This window comes from Xenopus laevis, chromosome 4L (assembly GCF_017654675.1).
Source record: "Xenopus laevis strain J_2021 chromosome 4L, Xenopus_laevis_v10.1, whole genome shotgun sequence".
Taxonomy (NCBI): domain Eukaryota; kingdom Metazoa; phylum Chordata; class Amphibia; order Anura; family Pipidae; genus Xenopus; species Xenopus laevis.
This window is the reverse complement of record NC_054377.1, coordinates 45091171-45111198: the sequence shown is the minus strand read 5'-3', so window position 1 is coordinate 45111198 and position 20028 is coordinate 45091171. Positions and strand designations below refer to the sequence as shown.

Below are 20028 nucleotides of genomic sequence, written 5' to 3'. Positions count from 1 at the left end.
TGAACTCCGTAAGAATAAAACTGAGTAATAAGAGAAATGTATTTATTTCTTATACACTATATGCACAAAATATTTTGTAGTGGAAGGACATTGTTCCTAGCCTGCCCCCAACCCCGATTGGCAGCAGGGATAGCGGGTAAGGCTGGCACTTTTTGCCCACCCAGTCCTGAAACCCTGTGCAAGACATCATAACTCCCGGCAGTAAGGAAATGCCTAGAACTGTTTACATGGATTCACAAACAGCAAGGAAACAGATTGGCTTATCTGCTAGAAGTTTTATTTGTGACCTGGCTGGCTGGCTAGAATGTAAAGCGTCTGCGGGATGCACTTGAAACGATTTGGCTGTCCGAAGTTACCTTGTGAGGCAACTTCGGAAAATTAAGCATTCCGAGTGCATCCCGCCGGCGATTTTCATTCTAGCCGGCTGGAAGACAGTTCGGGGAGATTAGTCGCCCTAAGAAGAAACAATTTGTGGCTGGGCGACTAATCTCCTGAAATAGCAGTGTGTCTCTGCCTTTAGCCCCCCCCTTTTTTTTTTTAAATGAAATAAATCATTGCAGTAAATCTGCCTTTTATGTATTGCCTCAGCACCTCCCTTACACCCCTCCCTCCACTGCTTGCAAAGACTTTTTAGTACTTTGAGACTCAGTAGAGAAGCCAGAACAAGTCCCCTTCCCCCGCCCTTTGTACTGACTGTGTGGAGCAATGAAACAGCACAGGACTTGCAGGCTGCAGACACGATCTGTGGATTGCAGAGTGAGCACCACATCTGCTGTTTGCAGCCTGCCAGCCCAGAGCTGCTTGTTAGGAGAAGTAGAAGCGGCAGCTGAAGCCGAGCGCTCAGTAAAATGGCGATGCGTGTGGTGAGAGCGGTGAGAGCCCTGAATACAGTGACCATGGTGCGGAGGTCGGTCCAGGAGTGCAGTCTGGTATGGAGGGTGTGCTTGGTCAGGAGCTTTGTGACTGGCTCCCAGTTGCTCTCCTCCGGTGAGTTTTTCTTCCGGGGCGGCAAGTTTACTTATCCAGTTATATCCTGTTCATTCTGCATCTGAGCTTGTCAGGCACACATGTCATTGCACTGATACAGTCTGACCATGCAAACCCCGTGCCCTTCATGCTCAGAGCAAAGTCAGGGGCTTGTGGAGTTTTCCTTGCTACATGTGTGTACTGACTGACTGTGCAACTTGCTACATGTGTGTACTGACTGACTGTGCAACTTGCTACATGTGTGTACTGACTGACTGTGCAACTTGCTACATGTGTGTACTGACTGACTGAAGGTGCAACTTGCTTCTCTCTGTCATATTTGCTGGGCATCATGAATGGACTGTGCTCCATGTCCCGCCCCTCACAGCCTCCACCTCACACACATGAATAGTATGCAGGAATGTAACAAGTTTTCAGTAAGTGCGTTACTGTGAGATAATCAATTGCATGTCCTTGTGCAGCTGTTAGATGTATCTAGGTATGGAGAGTTTTACAGTTCATTCATTTACCTACAATAAAGCACTTGTTTTATATGTAATGATTTATAACCTGTGTCAAAACAACTTTTAAAAGGATCCCCCTCCCCAATAAAATTTTGCCTAATTAAAGAAATTGAATCTATAAGCAGCTTTCCAATATACATTACATTTTTAATGGTTTTAAAGTTATTTGTGCATATAACTGCCAATGAAAGCCCTATGTCTGGCTATTTTTGTCCAATACTCTCGTGACGCTGACTTTGGAAACAATGTAGCAGAAGCCGGCTGATTAGGAGACCCAAGTCTGTACGGCTGACTTCTGCTACATAGTTTCAAGAGAGAACCAGCAGCAAGAAACGCGTCAGGAGGGAGTGGCTGACGTGAGGTATGCAGACGGGGGAGACGCTGCCGTGTGGTGTGATATGGGACAATGTTTTCATGTTATTTTTTTTAATCACTCAGGGCTATTTGTATTGTTATTGGTGATTTTGCACAAATAAATGTTTTAAGTGAGATACTGTGCATGTCTTTAAATTTTAAACATATGTAGAGCAAAGAGGGACACTCAAATCCTGCTTTTATTTGCATTAATGAACGGCCTTTTAAGCACATTAGTGATTTGTTGGTTGACCCAGATTGTGTGGGTTCAGCTTGAAATTTGGCCAACCATTGGGAGGTGAGACTGGGGAAGAACTCTCCTCCTTTGCTCCTGAAGATTCAGTGAGTTGAAACCAGAGACCCACACAAGTGGCATACAGATCGTGGTGGTGCAGGTATAGGTTGTATGATGTCCTGACCAGCACATCACTAAAGCACATATAAAAGGCAAATACGTTCACAGTGCACCTGTCAATTAAAATATAATTCTATGCTTCTATTTCCCAGTCCAGGTATTCCTTTGAAGATTTGACAAACACTAGAACCTTGTGAAAACCATTGAATTTATTAAGTTACTATATATTGGAAAGTTGCTTTGAATAACATTTCTCTTCAGAAGGCAAAGTTTTATTTTTGCTTTGCATCCACTTCAAACCTTCCCCCCAGTGTTACTTTGCACTTTGCTTAACTTTTTAGACTATGGACTTTTCGTACTGGCCAGGGCCACACAGCGTGCATGTTGCTGGCTTAGGGCTTTTATACATATGTGTGCAAGTTTCATGCATTTCAGATGTGTAAGATTACTGCTTGAATTCACTAGAAACACACAAACTCGTGCTATTCAGAAGAAATTGAGCAATACTCGCGTGCATATATTCACAATGTTCTAGTGTTGGTTAAATTTATATATGAATATCTGGATCATATTTTAATTGGCAGGTACCCTGTGAATGGGGTTGCCCTTTATATGTGCTTTATAGCCACATGTACAGGTGTGTTGGTTTGCCTACAAGCAACTGTCACTGTTTTCTGTGGATCAAATGATACCGTGTCTTGCACCATATGAAAAGACTGAAAGGTGCCAGAGGCAAGCTCAAGGTAGCCCTATGACTCTAGTGCTGCTTCAGGCATTTTTGTGGCTCAATGTCTCCTAATTATCCCCCACTTACCTACCGTGACAAATACTGTGTGCCAGTACATGTCCTAGCACCAGTGTTTTCAGTATACATTTTTCATATACACTACTACAGAGGGAGACTCTGAAATGGCAGTACACCGACAAATTTTTAGTTTAGAAAGCAGTTTTTATTTTTTCTGCTCAGAAAAAGAAAAGGGCTCCATGCTTAAGGGAAAAAACTGCTTGGTAAAATCAGTCAATTCGATCTACTATGGCATCGCCCATTTGTGAAAATGAAATTAATATGAAATTTGGGAAGAATAACCCATGCCAATTGGGGATCCACTGAATCCCGGAATAGGATCAGGATCCGGCTGAATCAGAGCCTTTTTCAACAGCATTTGGCCAAATCGAAGTACCTGGCTGAACCAAATCAGAACCTGTAAAATCATGTTACTTTAGGTCACCCGATTAAAGGGCTTGTTCACCTTTAAATAAACTTTTAGTATGATGTAGAGAATGATGTTCAAGAGACATTTTGCAATTGATTTTCATTTTTTATTTGTGGTTTTTGAGTTATTTAGCTCTACATTTTGCAATATCTGGTTGTTAGGGTCCAAATTAGCCTCGCAACCATGCAGTGGATAGAATAAGAAACTGAAATATGATTAGGAGAGGGCCTGAATAGATGAGTAATAAAAAGTAGCATTTGTTTTTTAGATGGGGCCAGTGAACCCCATTTAAAAGCTTGAAAGAGTCAGAAGAAGAAGAAGGCAAATAATTCAAAAACTATAAAGAAGAAACATAAATTAAGGCCAATTGAAAAGTTGCTTAGAATTAGCCATTCTATAACATAATAAAAAGTTAACTTAAAGGTGAACCGCCCTTTTAAGGAAATTGCTAAACTTTCCTCCCTTCTGTACGCTAATTGGCATATGCAAATTCCTTGTAGGATTCAGGCAGATTCCCAAAAAATTCATTAGGTGCTTTTAAAGTCAATATACTTGACTTGACTTCATCAGCAGTATCTGCTTATATTATGATATTTCTGTTACCAAAGACCAGTCGCTCAGGATATAGATAGCACTTTGGTTTATAACTTGAATGTTAGTTAATTATTTATTACGGTGTCCAGGACAGTTCATTATTACAGTGGAACATACAGTATTAGCAGCTAGTTGCATATTTATTATAGAAGTGAAATCCTATCACATTTCATATGCTCAAGTAGCGTAAGGTCATACTGTTGTACCAAAACATATATGGCACTCGCAAGTAGAGCAGTAGTTCTCTCTCACAAGCTATAGGTGGCCATACACGGAGAGACCCGCTCGTTTGGCGATGTCGCCAAACAAGCGGATCTCTCTCCGATATGCCCACCTTGAGGTGGGCAATATCGGGCTGATCCGATCGTGGGCCCTAGGGCCCAACGATCGGATCCTTACGAATGGGAATGGGGGTTGGATCGCGGGACCGAATCAACGAACAGATGTGGCTGCGATCCGACGGGATTTTTTGTCCTATCCGATCGAGATCTGGCCGACTTATACGGGCCAATAAGCTGCGGACTTGGTCTGTCGGCAGCTTTTATCGGCCCGTGTATGGCCACCTTAATTCTGCTTTTGATTGGTGTGCAGAAGATGTAGCAGTATCAGAGCTGGTCATTCTGGAGCAGTAGCTACTAGTGTACCTATAAACAAAACTTGCGGAATGACTGCCAAAGGCCCAAGCACAGCCTTAGGGCAAACTTCAGACTGAACATTCCCCGTGGTTTTTTTAGGCACCTGCTTACTTATTTTTTATTGTTACAATTAGAAATTTCTGCTTCAGCATCCGAAAGAAACTATATATACTCTAAAACCATGTAAGAAAATGATTAGCCGTTGACCGGAATAAATGTAAAGTGATTTAATTAGCCGCAAAATCGTAGTTCCTTCCTAATTGTGTCCCAGCATGTAGGACTATATATACATTTGTCAGTAAAGCTTTAGATGAGTGGGGCTTAATACTTGTACTTTTGGCATTAGTGTTAAATCTATAAATAGTGTCCTGTGTATGTTTATCTCTTTAGTGGAGTGTTTTCATTGGCTGACAGCTCCACACCTCCAGGAAAATTCTTTCCTGCTGTAATGCCCTTCATTTACTGTAAATCGTCCCATATAGTTAAATGGATTGGCTGAGCATGAGGCACCCATCCTTGCGATACAGTATTAACAAAAAGATTTCTCATAAGCACATTGTCATCTCTTAAAGGAATTGTTCAGTGTAGAAATAAAAACCGGGTGAATAGATAGGCAGTGAAATATAATATAGTTAGTTAGCCAAAAATGTAATGGAAAAAGGTTGGAGTGACTGGATGTCTAAAATAATAGCCAGAACACTACTTCCTGCTTTGCAGTTCTCTAATTGGTTACCAGTCCGTAACCAATCAGTGACCTTAGGGGGCCATATGGGTCATAACCATTTGCTTTTGAATGTGAGCTGCATGCTAAAGATGAAAAGCAAACTCACTGAACAGTTATGTCCCAGGTGGGTTCCCTTCAAGGCGCTGACTAACTCAGAGTAAAGCTGACCATAGATGCAGAGATAAAGTCATACTAAAATTTGTTTCATTCGATTCTCGGACCGTGTGTGGATTGTCCCGCCATTTTTCGTACTATGGCGATCGGTCTTTTAGTCGATCAGACAGGTTAGAAGATTTCTAACGGCTAACGATAATATCTCTGCATGTATTGCCTATATGACAATGTCAGTGGGTGACTGTCACTAGTAAGTCAGTAAGTCACTTTGTCAGACATAACTTTCATAAGATTGCTGTCAGGGGCAGAACATTGTCTGATTTGTTCTTTTACTACTGTATTTAATCTTAATGGTTAGTTACAGGTCAGAAGATTGCGCAGTACCATTGTTTGTACGATATGAGCAGCAGAGAGTTCTCACCTTGCCTCATGGCAGGAGCAGCCCTGCATATGAGGCTACAATCTGCACTTGTCTTAAAGGAAAACTATACCCCCAAAATGAATACTTAAGCAACAGATTAAGCAGAACTCTGTCTGTTAATTGGCTCATGTGACCTTACATGTGGTTTGTATGTGTACACAGTGAATCTTACGATCTCAGGGGGCGGCCCTTATTTTTTAAAATGGCAATTTTCTATTGCACATGGCACATATTACTAAAAAAGTATATTATTATGATAATGGTTCATTTACATGAAGCAGGGTTTTACACATGAGCTGTTTTACTCAGTATCTTTTAATAGAGACCTACATTGTTTGGGGGGTATAGTTTTCCTTTAATAACAAAGTTCACAAAATGGCGCCTGCCTGCTTGCTGTGATTGTGTTATTTCATGACTGAAGGAAACAAAATTTAAATGATAAATGTAGTGTAAGTAAGTTTTATTTTGCTCAACTAACATGATAATAAAACAACTTGGAATTATTTCTTAGTGTGACGGCTGCCCTTTAACCTGCAAATGTCTATTTTGTTGCAGCCTTGAAATTTACAGATAAACACGAATGGATTTCGGTTGAAAATGGAATCGGAACAGTGGGAATCAGCAAGTTTGCCCAGGTATTGTTCTGTTTGGCTAGGGACTGGCCATGATCTTTGAGATCTGGAAAGTGTCCAGTGATGCTTCTGCAGAATCCACTTGATAAGTGTAATTCTTCAGCAACCCTGGACAATTAAGTTGCTATTATTACTTGCTATATTATTGGGACTTGTGCCCCATGTTTTCTGTTTTTTTCCTTTCTCTCTACTTCTCTTTAATGGTTTACAGTTGGTATATTTTATAGTCAACTTTTTTCCCCATCTCTTGAATTATTATTATCCAGATCATATATGTTAGTGGGCAAATTATTCTGGTCTTTGGGCATATGGTAGATTGTGCTTTTTGATATGATTATGAATAAAGCATGTGGAGATAAATGTACAAAGTTTACATATTTTACTTCCATTGTACATGAATATTTTGCTCACTATATCAGCAAATGGTTCTGTTCAGGGTTTTCACTTAAAATTTTCTTTATTCGTATATACCTTCAAAAAGCATTCATACAGATCATTTGTTTTTCAAGAGACTATATCTTCCTGATTATGTATACATTTTGTCTTGTGTTTAATTTTCATTTTAGGATTCATTAGGCGATGTGGTGTATTGTAGTCTTTCAGAAGTTGGCAAAAAGCTCAGTAAAATGGGTATGTTTTTTTTTTTTTTTTATATTTTTCTTTCCATTCATTATGTTTGTGGTGGGTCCCTATGCTCCTATTTGACATTTCATCATACAGGAGAAATACTAATTAAATGAGATTCATAATTGGTTTTAAAGCAATTTTCGGCTTCAGTTAGTCTGAAACACATGGATTGTATTTATTGGAATACCGGTCACACACACTTGGACACAGACCCACCTTAATATGCCAGTAATTGACACATTTGTCAAAACTGATACATGTGTCAAATTGTAAGAACGTGTGACTTTGAGGAGTTGAGCACCATCCTGCCCTATGGAGTTTATGTGCCGCTGGGCACTGTCACACGTTGTACATCGCATGTAGAGAGAGGATTTGGACAATTTATTTAATCGTGGAAAATACATTTTTAAATCCTGAAGCAATGCATTGGTTCCACTTATAAATGATTGGTGGCTTGGCCTCAAAGTCTTTATTAAATGCACAGTTTAAGACCTTGAATATGTATACCGTGAAGTATGTAAGCACAGCAAAAAAAAAAAAAGCAAATGGTTTATTTTATAAAAAAAAATCTTATTATAGGATACCAATGATTCTTCTGACCTTTATATGAATAGAGCTCACAAGCTCTAGTGCTTGTCTGTTATACAAGACCAGTTTTCAGTCATTCAACTTGATGGGCTAACCAGGTGTAATAGAGATGACCAACCAGTATTTCTCCAGCTGTTACTGAAATAAAACTCACTTAATTTCCTTTTATATTGTAAGCAGAGAGGTGCAACTTTCAAGTAGTTACTTGAGGTCTGTTCCTAAATCTCTCCTGCCTGCTCCTTTCCACATCCACCCTTAGGCCACCTCCCTGCTCCATCCCCAATCTGCCTTCAAGCCATCTTCCTGCTCCATCATCTTGACAAAGGGGTTCTACTCCCCGAAACGTTGCATCGCACTCCGCATTGAAACAAATTTTTGAAGATTTCTCACAGTCCTGTGTGCTGTTGGAATTCCTTTGCTGTACTCTGTTGTGGGGCTGCCGAACCTCTGCCAGTGAGCACCAGGCATATTGCTGTTATCTGTTGGGTGTGGGGGATCCTGCTTTGTTCCATCATCCTTCAGGCCACCTCAATGCTCTGTTGTACATTCACTCTCAGGACTTCTCTCTGCTCTGGGAAAATAAAAATAATGAAGTGGGGGGCTTAGCAGATCATTAAAATAGAACAAAGGCAGATGGCAAAAGTAGATCCAAAGATAAGAGAATAATAGCTGCAAGCTCCTGTAAAGTTATTGATTTGTGCACTTGATTTAAAAGTAGTTCTAAAAAATGTCATTGCATACCATTCCTACATCTCATTGTTACTTCAGCCATTGGGAGGGTCTGCCTAAATATCAAGCATCAAAATCATCAAAGCAGGACTTGAGCCAAAAAAGTTTGAAACCTTGGAATTCTAGATAGGATGAAAAAGAAGCATATCCACTGAATTGAACCTTTCTGGACACACTACAAAGTGGCCCACAGAACCCAAATAAGGCTAGCTTAGCTTTTAACAAACATGTATTCTCTATAATTCTATTTCTAATTTCTGCCCATTTCTAAGTCCACAGTGCAAAACTCAGCACCCATATATATTTTAGTTGTTGGTCACGGCATATGAGAAGTTTCACTTTTCATAGTAACATAGTAACATAGTAAGTAAGGTTGAAAAAAGACACATGTCCATCGAGTTCAACCTTTTTTTTTTTTGTTTATTAACTACCTATCTGCCAGTTGATCCAGAGGAAGGCAAAAAACCCATCTGAAGCCTCTCCAATTTGCCTTAGAGGGGGAAAAATTCCTTCCTGACTCCAAAATGGCAATCGGATTAGTCCCTGGATCAACTTGGACTATGAGCTATTTCCCATAACCCTGTATTCCCTTACTTGCTAAAAAGCCATCCAACCCCTTCTTAAAGCTATCCAATGTATCAGCCTGTACAACTGATTCAGGGAGAGAATTCCACATCTTCACAGCTCTCGCTGTAAAAAACCCCTTCCGAATATTTAGGCGGAACCTCTTTTCTTCTAATCGGAATGGGTGACCTCGTGTCAGCTGGAAAGACCTACTGGTAAATAAAGCATTAGAGAGATTGTTATATGATCCCTTTATATATTTATACATAGTCATCATATCACCCCTTAAGCGCCTCTTCTCCAGCGTGAACATCCCCAATTTGGCCAGTCTTTCCTCATAGCTAAGATTTTCAATACCTTTTACCAGCTTAGTTGCTCTTCTCTGTACCCTCTCTAATACAATAATGTCCTGTTTGAGTGATGGAGACCAAAACTGTACAGCATATTCTAGATGGGGCCTTACAAGTGCTCTATACAGTGGAAGAATGACCCCCTCCTCCCGTGACTCTATGCCCCTTTTAATACAGCTCAAGACCTTATTTGCCCTTGATGCTGCTGACTGGCATTGCTTGCTACAGCCAAGTTTATCATCTACAAGGACTCCAAGGTCCTTTTCCATAATGGATTTGCCTAGTGCAGTCCCATTTAGGGTATAAGTGGCTTGGATATTTTTACATCCCAGGTGCATGACTTTACATTTATCAACATTGAATCTCATTTGCCACTTAGCTGCCCAGATTGCCAGTTTGTCAAGATCCTGTTGCAAGGATGCCACATCCTGGATGGAATTAATTGGGCTGGATAGTTTTGTGTCATCTGCAAACACTGATACATTACTTACAACACCCTCCCCTAAGTCATTAATGAACAAGTTAAATAAAAGTGGACCCAATACTGAGCCCTGGGGGACCCCACTAAGAACCTTACTCCAAGTAGAGAATGTCCCATTAACAACCACCCTCTGTACCCGATCCTGTAGCCAGTTTCCTATCCATGTGCAAACGACTTCATTAAGCCCAACAGACCTTAGTTTAGAAAGCAGTCGTTAAATCATATAAAAAAAGTTGAGACAAAATATTTTCCTGTGTGAAAAGCACCTGTTAGAAGTTTATTGCACAAATATCCATACTAAGCCTTTTGCTGTCTTTGTTTAATCTGAGTTAATTAGTAAAATTTTTGAAATTGCAAAAAAAAAAAAAAAAAAAAAAAAAGAAATGTATACCTGATATAGGTTAAACCTTGGGTATAGGCAATTGAGTTCACAGCCTTCTATAATTTAAAATAAACCTTTTTTTTAACCATTAGCCACATTTATGTAGAAAGTCATGGAGCAACATGGAAAAAAGTCCTGGGGGTGCCAAATAAGGGCAGCGATTGGCTATTTAATAGCCCCTTTATGGACTGGCAGCCTACAGGAGACTCTGTTAGTACTTCTGGTTTTTATTCAACTAAAACTTGCCTCCAAGCCTAGAATTGAAAAATAAGCACCTGCTTTGAGGCCACTGGGAGCAACATGTTGTTCATGAGCCACTGGATTGGGATCCTTGTTCTAAATGTTGCATTGTTTCATACTGGTTGGATTGTAAGTACATTTCCAGTGTATCATATTTTTCAATTTTCTGCTTACAGAGGAGTTTGGGACTTTAGAGAGCGTCAAAGCTGTGAGTGAACTTTACTCCCCCCTAACAGGAGAAGTTACTGAAATAAATGGAGCACTAGCAGACAATCCAGGCTTAGTCAATAAATCTTGTTATGAAGAAGGTAAGAAAAATTGGTGGTGTGATCAGTACTCATAACTGTTTTGCCCCGTGTTTGATCACATATCTTGTGCAATGTGACAAGTAGATATCATTTAGTCAGTTACTTTCCACACACACACAGCAGCATGGAGTGGAACTGACAGTTTCTGTGCTGCCAGAGGACAATGTTAGGCAGAGCTATTGATATAACTGACCCATACATACATATATGTGTGAATGTACAGTATATGGATGTATATTTTTAATAGTTTGCACTTAGATTGAGGATGCAGGTAACTTGGTATACTTGTTTATAGTGTTTTACCCTCACAGTGGGTGTTTCATGAGTCCGTTTGCTGTTTTGATTTGTGGTCTGGGACAGCTTGGAATAGAAATCCATTCTTTATTATAATATTTAGTAGAGTGTTGTAACATGCCCATGCTTTTGTTTGTAGGTTGGCTAATAAAGATGACAGTAGACAACCCTTCAGAGCTTGATGATCTAATGAGTGAAGACGCCTACGAGAAATACGTAAAGGCACTTGATGACTGATCTGATCACTATGTGGAGCGTAACCCAACTAGAAGGTTTTCCCTGTGTAGGTTGAGTAGTGGTGTCTCAGATCACACTGGTGGGGACTTCTCATCGCAGCAGTAACGGTTTTAAACAAATGCAACTTGCAGAAGTCGGACTGGAATAAGGAATTCTTTTTCAGGAGTTTTCCCCAAATCTTTTGCACATTGCATACATAATTCCGAATTTTGTTTTTTTTATTTTTACATATGAATAATTATGCTTAAATTTAGTAAATCTTAACATGCTGCAAAAGCTCAGATCCTTATGTCATTGCAGCAGAGTTCTACTGCAACTCAAGAGTTCTTTTTCTGGACAGCCAATAACATAATTATTTCGTTAAAGACTGTTCTTCCTTGTGTACTGGAATGACAACTGTCCCTTTGTGGTGCAAACAGCACTGATATAGCCATGGCTGACAAGAAAGTATATATAGTCAAATACAAGAGTCCTCTGCACTCAACCCATTATCAATATATTTAAGACAGCGACATTTTGTGCATACTGCTACTAAAAAATGCCTTACCCTTTAAACAAAACAGGGATTGTTTGTCCATATATTGCAATATATTTAAGCTGGCCAACTACATCAAAGTCATCCCATATCTGGCCAGTCCTATGCTTAATTTTATCTGATTCATTAAGAATTCTATTGCTTCATTATACATTTTACAAAGGGACTTGGTTTTACCTGCAACTTAACTTGCTGCTTTCAAAGTAAACCTCCATACTTGGCTGCCCTTTTTATTAGACACCAGTGGGATCACCTGACTATAGCTGGGAAGGGTGGGAGCTACAACATGGAGCTGGTCACTGCTCCTGTATAAACTATAACAAACAAGGGAAAGTTGTGCTCACCACTATTTTTAAAACCATTAGGCGGGGGTGCAATTAGGCTGTGACCACAAAATACATATAGTCAAATACAAGAGTCCTCTGCACTCAACCCATTATCAATATATTTAAGACAGCGACATTTTGTGCATACTGCTACTAAAAAATGCCTTAGTAGCAGTATGCACAAAATGTCGCTGTCTTAAATATATTGATAATGGGTTGAGTGCAGAGGACTCTTGTATTTGACTATATCTATTTTGTGGTCACAGCCTAATTGCACCCCCGCCTAATGGTTTTAAAAATAGTGGTGAGCACAACTTTCCCTTGTTTGTTATAGTTTATACAGGAGCAGTGACCAGCTCCATGTTGTAGCTCCCACCCTTCCCAGCTATAGTCAGGTGATCCCACTGGTGTCTAATAAAAGGGCAGCCAAGTATGGAGGTTTACTTTGAAAGCAGCAAGTTAAGTTGCAGGTAAAACCAAGTCCCTTTGTAAAATGTATAATGAAGCAATAGAATTCTTAATGAATCAGATAAAATTAAGCATAGGACTGGCCAGATATGGGATGACTTTGATGTAGTTGGCCAGCTTAAATATATTGCAATATATGGACAAACAATCCCTGTTTTGTTTAAAGGGTAAGGCATTTTTTAGTAGCAGTATGCACAAAATGTCGCTGTCTTAAATATATTGATAATGGGTTGAGTGCAGAGGACTCTTGTATTTGACTATATGTATTTTGTGGTCACAGCCTAATTGCACCCCCGCCTAATGGTTTTAAAAATAGTGGTGAGCACAACTTTCCCTTGTTTGTTATAGTTTATACAGGAGCAGTGACCAGCTCCATGTTGTAGCTCCCACCCTTCCCAGCTATAGTCAGGTGATCCCACTGGTGTCTAATAAAAGGGCAGCCAAGTATGGAGGTTTACTTTGAAAGCAGCAAGTTAAGTTGCAGGTAAAACCAAGTCCCTTTGTAAAATGTATAATGAAGCAATAGAATTCTTAATGAATCAGATAAAATTAAGCATAGGACTGGCCAGATATGGGATGACTTTGATGTAGTTGGCCAGCTTAAATATATTGCAATATATGGACAAACAATCCCTGTTTTGTTTAAAGGGTAAGGCATTTTTTAGTAGCAGTATGCACAAAATGTCGCTGTCTTAAATATATTGATAATGGGTTGAGTGCAGAGGACTCTTGTATTTGACTATATGTATTTTGTGGTCACAGCCTAATTGCACCCCCGCCTAATGGTTTTAAAAATAGTGGTGAGCACAACTTTCCCTTGTTTGACAAGAAAGTATGTTGCACGTTCAGAAATAATACCTTGTAATTAAAACTGACATATCAGACCTTGATTTCTTTCTATGCATTTTTTATATATTCTGTAGAGCAGTAACACAGCCATGGAAAGCTACTGCTGTGTGAAGAATGTTTTGTAATACTACAATGTTTTGCTTGCCAGTTTCTCTAACACTAAAACCCTATTCATTTCAGATTGGAAAGAGGCACACAAGATGTATGTATACCATGCTCTTAGCACTATATAAAAATATTGAAGAAGTAGTAAGTGACAATCTTTTTTTTACCTTCCGTAAGTTATATACAGGTATGGGATCAGAAAGCTCAATTATGGGAAGGCCATCTCCCATAGACTCTATTTGAATCAAATAATTGTTATTTTAAAAAACTGTTATTTTTCTCTCTACTGATAAAACAGTGCCTTGTACTTGATCCTGAGATATGTTTAATCCTTACTGGAGGCAAAACAATCCTTTTGGGTTTTCTTTAAAAGTTGGTTTTTTTTTTTTGTTTTTTTAAGCAGACTCAAAGTATGTTGATCCAAATTACAAAAAAATCACTTATCAGGAAACCCCAGGTCCCAAGCATTCTGGATAACAGACCCCCTCCCCCCAAACCTGTACGTATATTGGCAAAATAGAGTAGTCACATCTTCTAAATAGCCTAAAGCTCGCCATACATTTAGAGACCTACACGATTAGGGAGGTGCCCAAATTAGTGAATCTTTGAGGGCACTCAAACTTGGGCCAATAAACTACCAACTCAATTTGGAGGTGCTTATAAACCTATGTGACCTCTGAATGGTGAGTTCTTCAGCCTCCCTGGGGTTTATATATGTGTCTGTAAACAACAAACTTTGATTATTCTGGCAAAAGCCCGTAGCATTTCACATTTGTAAATTACATTTTCTGTTGCTCTTTAGTTGGCATATCCCCATATCCCTTATAATAAGGGTTCCCTTTATCAACATTGTAGCTTTTCTGGCATTTTTCAGCAGGCTCTGCAAAACTGGCAGTCTAAGCAGCTAAGATACGTCAGCCTTGACAGTTAATTTTCCTACATAGTTTTGTTATAGCTTATGAAGGGAAGAAGCACACCATCTCAAAATAAGTTAACTTCCTTTAAATGCTAAGTATTTTTTTTTTTTAAAAATGACAATTGCTTAGGATACTTTTCTAAGCACTTTTGCAACTTACATTCCAGTCTCCACATTATAATATTGGAAATAAGTGGTCTACTGATACTACTGTATAGTTTTTAGTAGTTATTGGGGGTCATTGTATATACAGTGGGTAAATTTGTTCCTGGGCTGTAACACGTGGCAATCAAATGATTGCTTTCAGTGCTCAACTTGCAGCTGAAAAAAAGCTAATCACTAATTGGTTGCTATGGGGTACTGCCCATTTGCCCACTGTTTATAAATGAGTCCCAATATATATTTTATATTGTTGCCAACACATGCGCAGCACTTTCCAAAGATTCTACATAATTCACATCAGTCCTTGGACTGGAGTTTACAGTCAAAAATTCTTAAAGGAACAGTTCAGTATAAAAATAAAAACTGGGTAAATACATAGGCTGTGCAAAATAAACATTTTTTCCAATATAGTTAGTTAAGTCAAGCAAAAATTTAATGTATAAACACTGGAGTGACTGGATGTCTAACATAATAGCCAGAACACTACTTTGCAGCTCTCTTGGTTTCCACTGATTGGTAACCAGGCAGTGACCAATCAGTGACCAATCAGTGACTTGAAGAGGGGCACTTGGGTCATAACTGTTGCTTTTGAATCTGACCTGAATGCTGAGGATCAATTGCAAACTCACTAAACAGTTATGACCCATGTAGCCTCCCTTAAAGTCGCTGACTCAGAGTTAGAGAGCTGAAAAGCAGGAAGTTGTGTTCCGTTATGTTAGACATCCAGTCAATCCAGCTTTTATAGATTACATGTTTGGCTAACTAACTTTATTAGAAACATTTTTTTATTTCGCACAGCCTATCTATTTACCCAGTTTTTATTTTTATGCTGACCTGTTCCTTTGACATACAACGTTTTTAAATAAGGCATAAATAAAAAAAACTATTTAGTTAAAATAAATGGAAAGGGTCTTTCCTTGGTGTTCTTCGACTTTTATTCTTTGCAACACTTGGAGCTGGAAGACCTTCCATTAACCATGTGGTCCTCTCTCTGTTCTTTCATGTCTCTGTGCCCCTTCATTTATGGTGCTTGCTGTGAAGTGCCTTTCATTCATATAAGCGATGGTCTCATCACGCTTACGACTGACATCCCTTTAGTACAGTGCTGTAAGGGTTATCCTTGGCATCAGGCTGCAGGGTTTTATATTTGAACTCCTTATTGGTGATGGTGGCAAAAGGAATGACCTTGTTCTGTTTCTCACCACTTCATCATCACCATCGGGTCATCCCAAAGTAAGTGCCAGCAGTTGGTCACGAATTGGAATCATATCAGATCCTGAAACTTCATCTAAATATTCCAAATGCTTTTTCCGGACATCAACTACATCTTTTAAGGTCTGTTCAGGCTTTTCTTCTAAGTTTAGAACTATACGATGGTGATAGTTCTGACCAAGTATAACACCTTTTTGGGGAAAAGAAAAAGGAGCATTCATAAAATCCCAGAATTTCTTGCATAGAAACTTGTGCGCTAAAGGTAGTCACATCAGCGAAGTTGTAAATATGGTTTATTTAAAGGAAACCTAAGCCCCAGCAACACCTCCCTACTTAGTTCCTATGTCAAAACAGGGAATTAAGGGACAATCCAATATTCATTAATTTTCTGTTCAAAATCAGGAGAAATTTGATCCAATTTTCAAAATAAAACTTTTATAAAATATTTGAAGTCACAAAATGTATGAAGTCCTATAAGCCAGTGGGGTGCATGTAAGCATATGTTTCCATTAAATAGAGCTTCCTACCTGCCCGTTGAAGCTGAGAAGGGGCACATTTCCACGGCTTGGGAATGAATTCATCTGGAAAGCCAGCAAGCTCTGGACACCACTTGCTCATATACAAGCCATATAGGTCACAGGATCTACAGCAGTGATCCCCAACCAGTAGCTCGCAAGCAACATGTTGCTCCCCAACCCCTTGGATGTTGCTCTCAGTGGCCTCAAATCAGGTGCTTATTTTTTAATTCCAGGCTTGGAGGCAAGTTTTGGTTGCATGAAAACCAGATGTACTGCCAACCAGAACCTCTTGTAGGCTGCCAGTCCACATAGAGGCTACCAATAGCCAATCACAGCCCTTATTTGGCACCACCCAGGAACATTTTTCATGTTTGTGTTGCTCCCCAACACTTTTTACATCTGAATGTTGCTCACGGGTGAAAAAGGTTGGGGACCCCTGATCTACAGGATGCATTACAACTCAATGATCCAACCCTGACATTCCCCCATTTTGCCACATCATTGCATTAATGACCACATCCGCATCAATAGCAGAGCAATTCATGTAGACTTTATGCATTTTTAAACTGCACAGCCAGGTCTAGAATAAGGGAAAAGAAACCAACCTGACAAAGCTGTCGTGTGTTATCACTAAGCATCCAGCTTGGAATGGATACTGCAATTTGGTGCATGTGGAATGCTTAAAGGAGAAGTAGAGCTTAAGTAAAGAAGTAGATTAGAAATGTTGTACATAAAGTTTTGGGCTTCTGTACCAGCCCAATGCAACCACAGCCCTTTAGCAGTACCTCCCCCCATCTTTTCTGCTGATTCACTGCACATGTTCTGTGCTGCTGTCACTTACTGAGCTGTGGGACTGACTCAAAATATACAGTACACATAGAATAGAAATATCACAATATAAGGCTGATTAGTAATTAATACAGGTAATTACTACATGGCAGCACATAAACCAGTGCAAAAGCACCAGAACCGGAATCTAGCCTTATAGCATCAGCTTATATTAGAGACCAACCTCATTTTCTGCTTGATAATTTGTGATGACCGCTAAGCTTAGCCTCTCAACAGCTGCTCAGAGCCCACTAAGCATGTGAGAGTCACAGACGGTTTTCAAGATGGTGACCCCATGTGACAAGTTTTAGATCCTGGATCATTGCTGCTATTGAGAAGCTGAATAGGCTGGTTCAGTATATAAAATATGGCATTTTTAGCTATACAGTATTTTTTTAAGGTTTAGTTCTCCTTTAAAAGGCACTCCAGCACTACTTTGGCTCAGCAGCAACATGGTTCACTGGTTGCTGTCATATGACAGGGCTTTGATTTGATCTCTGAAAGAAATGTGTGGGTGAGTTTGCAGCGAAGGACTAACTAGCCTTCAGCTTATCTGACATCTCTCATACACAGATCTGCAATTACACTAACCTAGTGTCCGATTTCATTTGATTTTTCTTTAGTTGACTGTAGCAACAAAGTGCAACTCGATTTTTATTTGGCATTAAAAAATATTGGCAAGTTCACATATAATGGCAGGATAATCCAATAACTGCAGCACTCTGATGGTTATAGTGATATTTCAGCGTTGTGATTTTATTGGCTCATTTGCTCGAGTAGACAAAAAAGTGGCAAATGAGCCAATAAAATCACAACGCTGAAATATCACTATAACCATCAGAGTGCTGCAGTTATTGGATAAAGGCTTGATAAAGGGCCCTGCAAGGCCCGAAAACATTGCCACTTTTTTATCTACTCAAGCAAATGAGCCAATAAATCACAACGCAGAAATATCACTATAACCATCAGAGTGCTGCAGTTATTGGACTATGTATTCTTCTGACCCGTGGCAGGTTGGGTTAATCACTGCTGAGCACCTGATCCGAAAGGATTATGCACGAGGTTTGAGCGCTCCATTATTGTGTGGCACATTAAATGCCAGGATTATCAGTCCACTGGATCACAAGGTGTGCGATGGATTTTAAAAAAAAACACATACCTGGAACCATTTATAGCCATGTACCCAATGGATGTGCAGATAAGCTACCAGGAATGAGGCAACCACATGCCTTGAATAGTTGTACATCCAACCAGTAAGCCACAGTTCTCTCATTGCATGGTTATTTTGTTTTACTGAAGCTTATGGTTATGTTATACTAAAATATAAAGCTCAGTCACTGACCAAAGGCATCACTACACTTATTGACGTGTTGTTGTGACACCATCGTCGCGCGAGATCAGACGTGACGTTGGAATTAGCTGTCATACTAAGGTGACCAGATTTTCGGAGTGAAAACGGGACAGGTGAGAAAATGGCCACGCGCTTAAAGAGCCGAAGCAAAATGTCACAAAGGCAATTCCATGTATAATACCCCAGAACTCAGCCAGATGGCACAAAGGCGATTCTGTGTATAATACCCCAGAACTCATAGTAAGATGGCACAAAGGCGATTCTGTGTATAATACCCCAGAACTCATAGTAAGATGGCACAAAGGCGATTCTGTGTATAATACCCCAGAACTCATAGTAAGATGGCACAAAGGCATTTCCGTGTATAATACTCCAACCTTCATAGCAGGATGGCACAAAGTTAATTCCAAGTGTAATATCCGAGAACTCATAGTAAGATGGCACAAAGTCATTTCTGTGTATAATACCCCAGAACTCACAGCAGGATGGCATAGTGGCAGTCCTGTTTTTTGAAGGTTAAAAATCAGAATGGCTATTTAAGGGAAGGAAAGGGTGAATGGTGTCACAGTGGGACAACAGAGAAGAGCCAGCCAAAACATTGGGGAAGTGAATAGAGTGAATAAAGTAAAGAACACCACACGGCAGAAGAAGTTAAGGGGAATTTGTATCCGTATTAGCATTTATCTGCACTGATTTTTTTTTGGGGGGGGGGGAGAAACGGAATCTGCAGAGTAGGGAAGTACCATCCTGCCTTTTGGTCTGTTAGCCAAGTATAGAGCAGCTCCAGCACGAAGAACCCCCCCTACTCCAGCACGAAGAACTGCCTACTTGCGGTAGGGAGAAGAGGCAGCTGCCTAGGGCGCATCGATTGTGGGCGCTGGGCAGCTACCTCTCCTGCCTACCCCTAGACTGTACCCAGTGCCGATTCTGGGGCTGCTGCTGCGCTTAAAAATTAGCGTTGGAGCTGGTCTAAGGGGGCAGTACTGCTTGTGCATTAAGCGCAATAACACTCTCTGCACTAGCGGAGCCGAATTTCCGGGTTAAAACCCGGAAGTTCCGCTCTTAAAGTTACAAGAGGCGGCTTTTTGCAGCCCCTTGTAACTGGCTGCTTGCTGCCGCCTGAGGCAAGGGTCTCACCTTGCCTTATGGCAGAAGCAGCCCTGATTGTACCTGGCACTAGACTTGTGCGCCTGCACTGCGCCTCTAGGTGCATGCGCCTGTGAACGCATCTACAGACATGCACAGGAAAGACTCTACTGCGCATGTGCGCGCAAACGCCTGTACCAAACAAGCATGTCCCGCACATGAGCGCGAAAAACAAGGGATGGGGCTGTAGGTGTTATCAGCTAAAAATAAATGCCATGCTCTTTGATGTGTTAGCCCTTTTTTTTAAATGAAATAAATCATTGCAGTAAATCTGCCTTT

At 40.1% G+C, this 20028-nt stretch overlaps 1 protein-coding gene across 1 annotated transcript; it reads left to right on the top strand.

The window, feature by feature from the left end:
• Positions 1-719: 719 nt before the first annotated feature.
• On the top strand, positions 720-11784 carry LOC108714034 (glycine cleavage system H protein, mitochondrial). The gene is made up of 5 exons (XM_018257876.2): positions 720-987; positions 6457-6536; positions 7100-7163; positions 10671-10802; positions 11236-11784. The coding sequence occupies exons 1-5, from the start codon at positions 849-851 to the stop codon at positions 11331-11333; spliced, it is 513 nt and encodes a 170-aa protein (XP_018113365.1). The 5' UTR covers positions 720-848; the 3' UTR covers positions 11334-11784.
• Positions 11785-20028: the final 8244 nt, after the last annotated feature.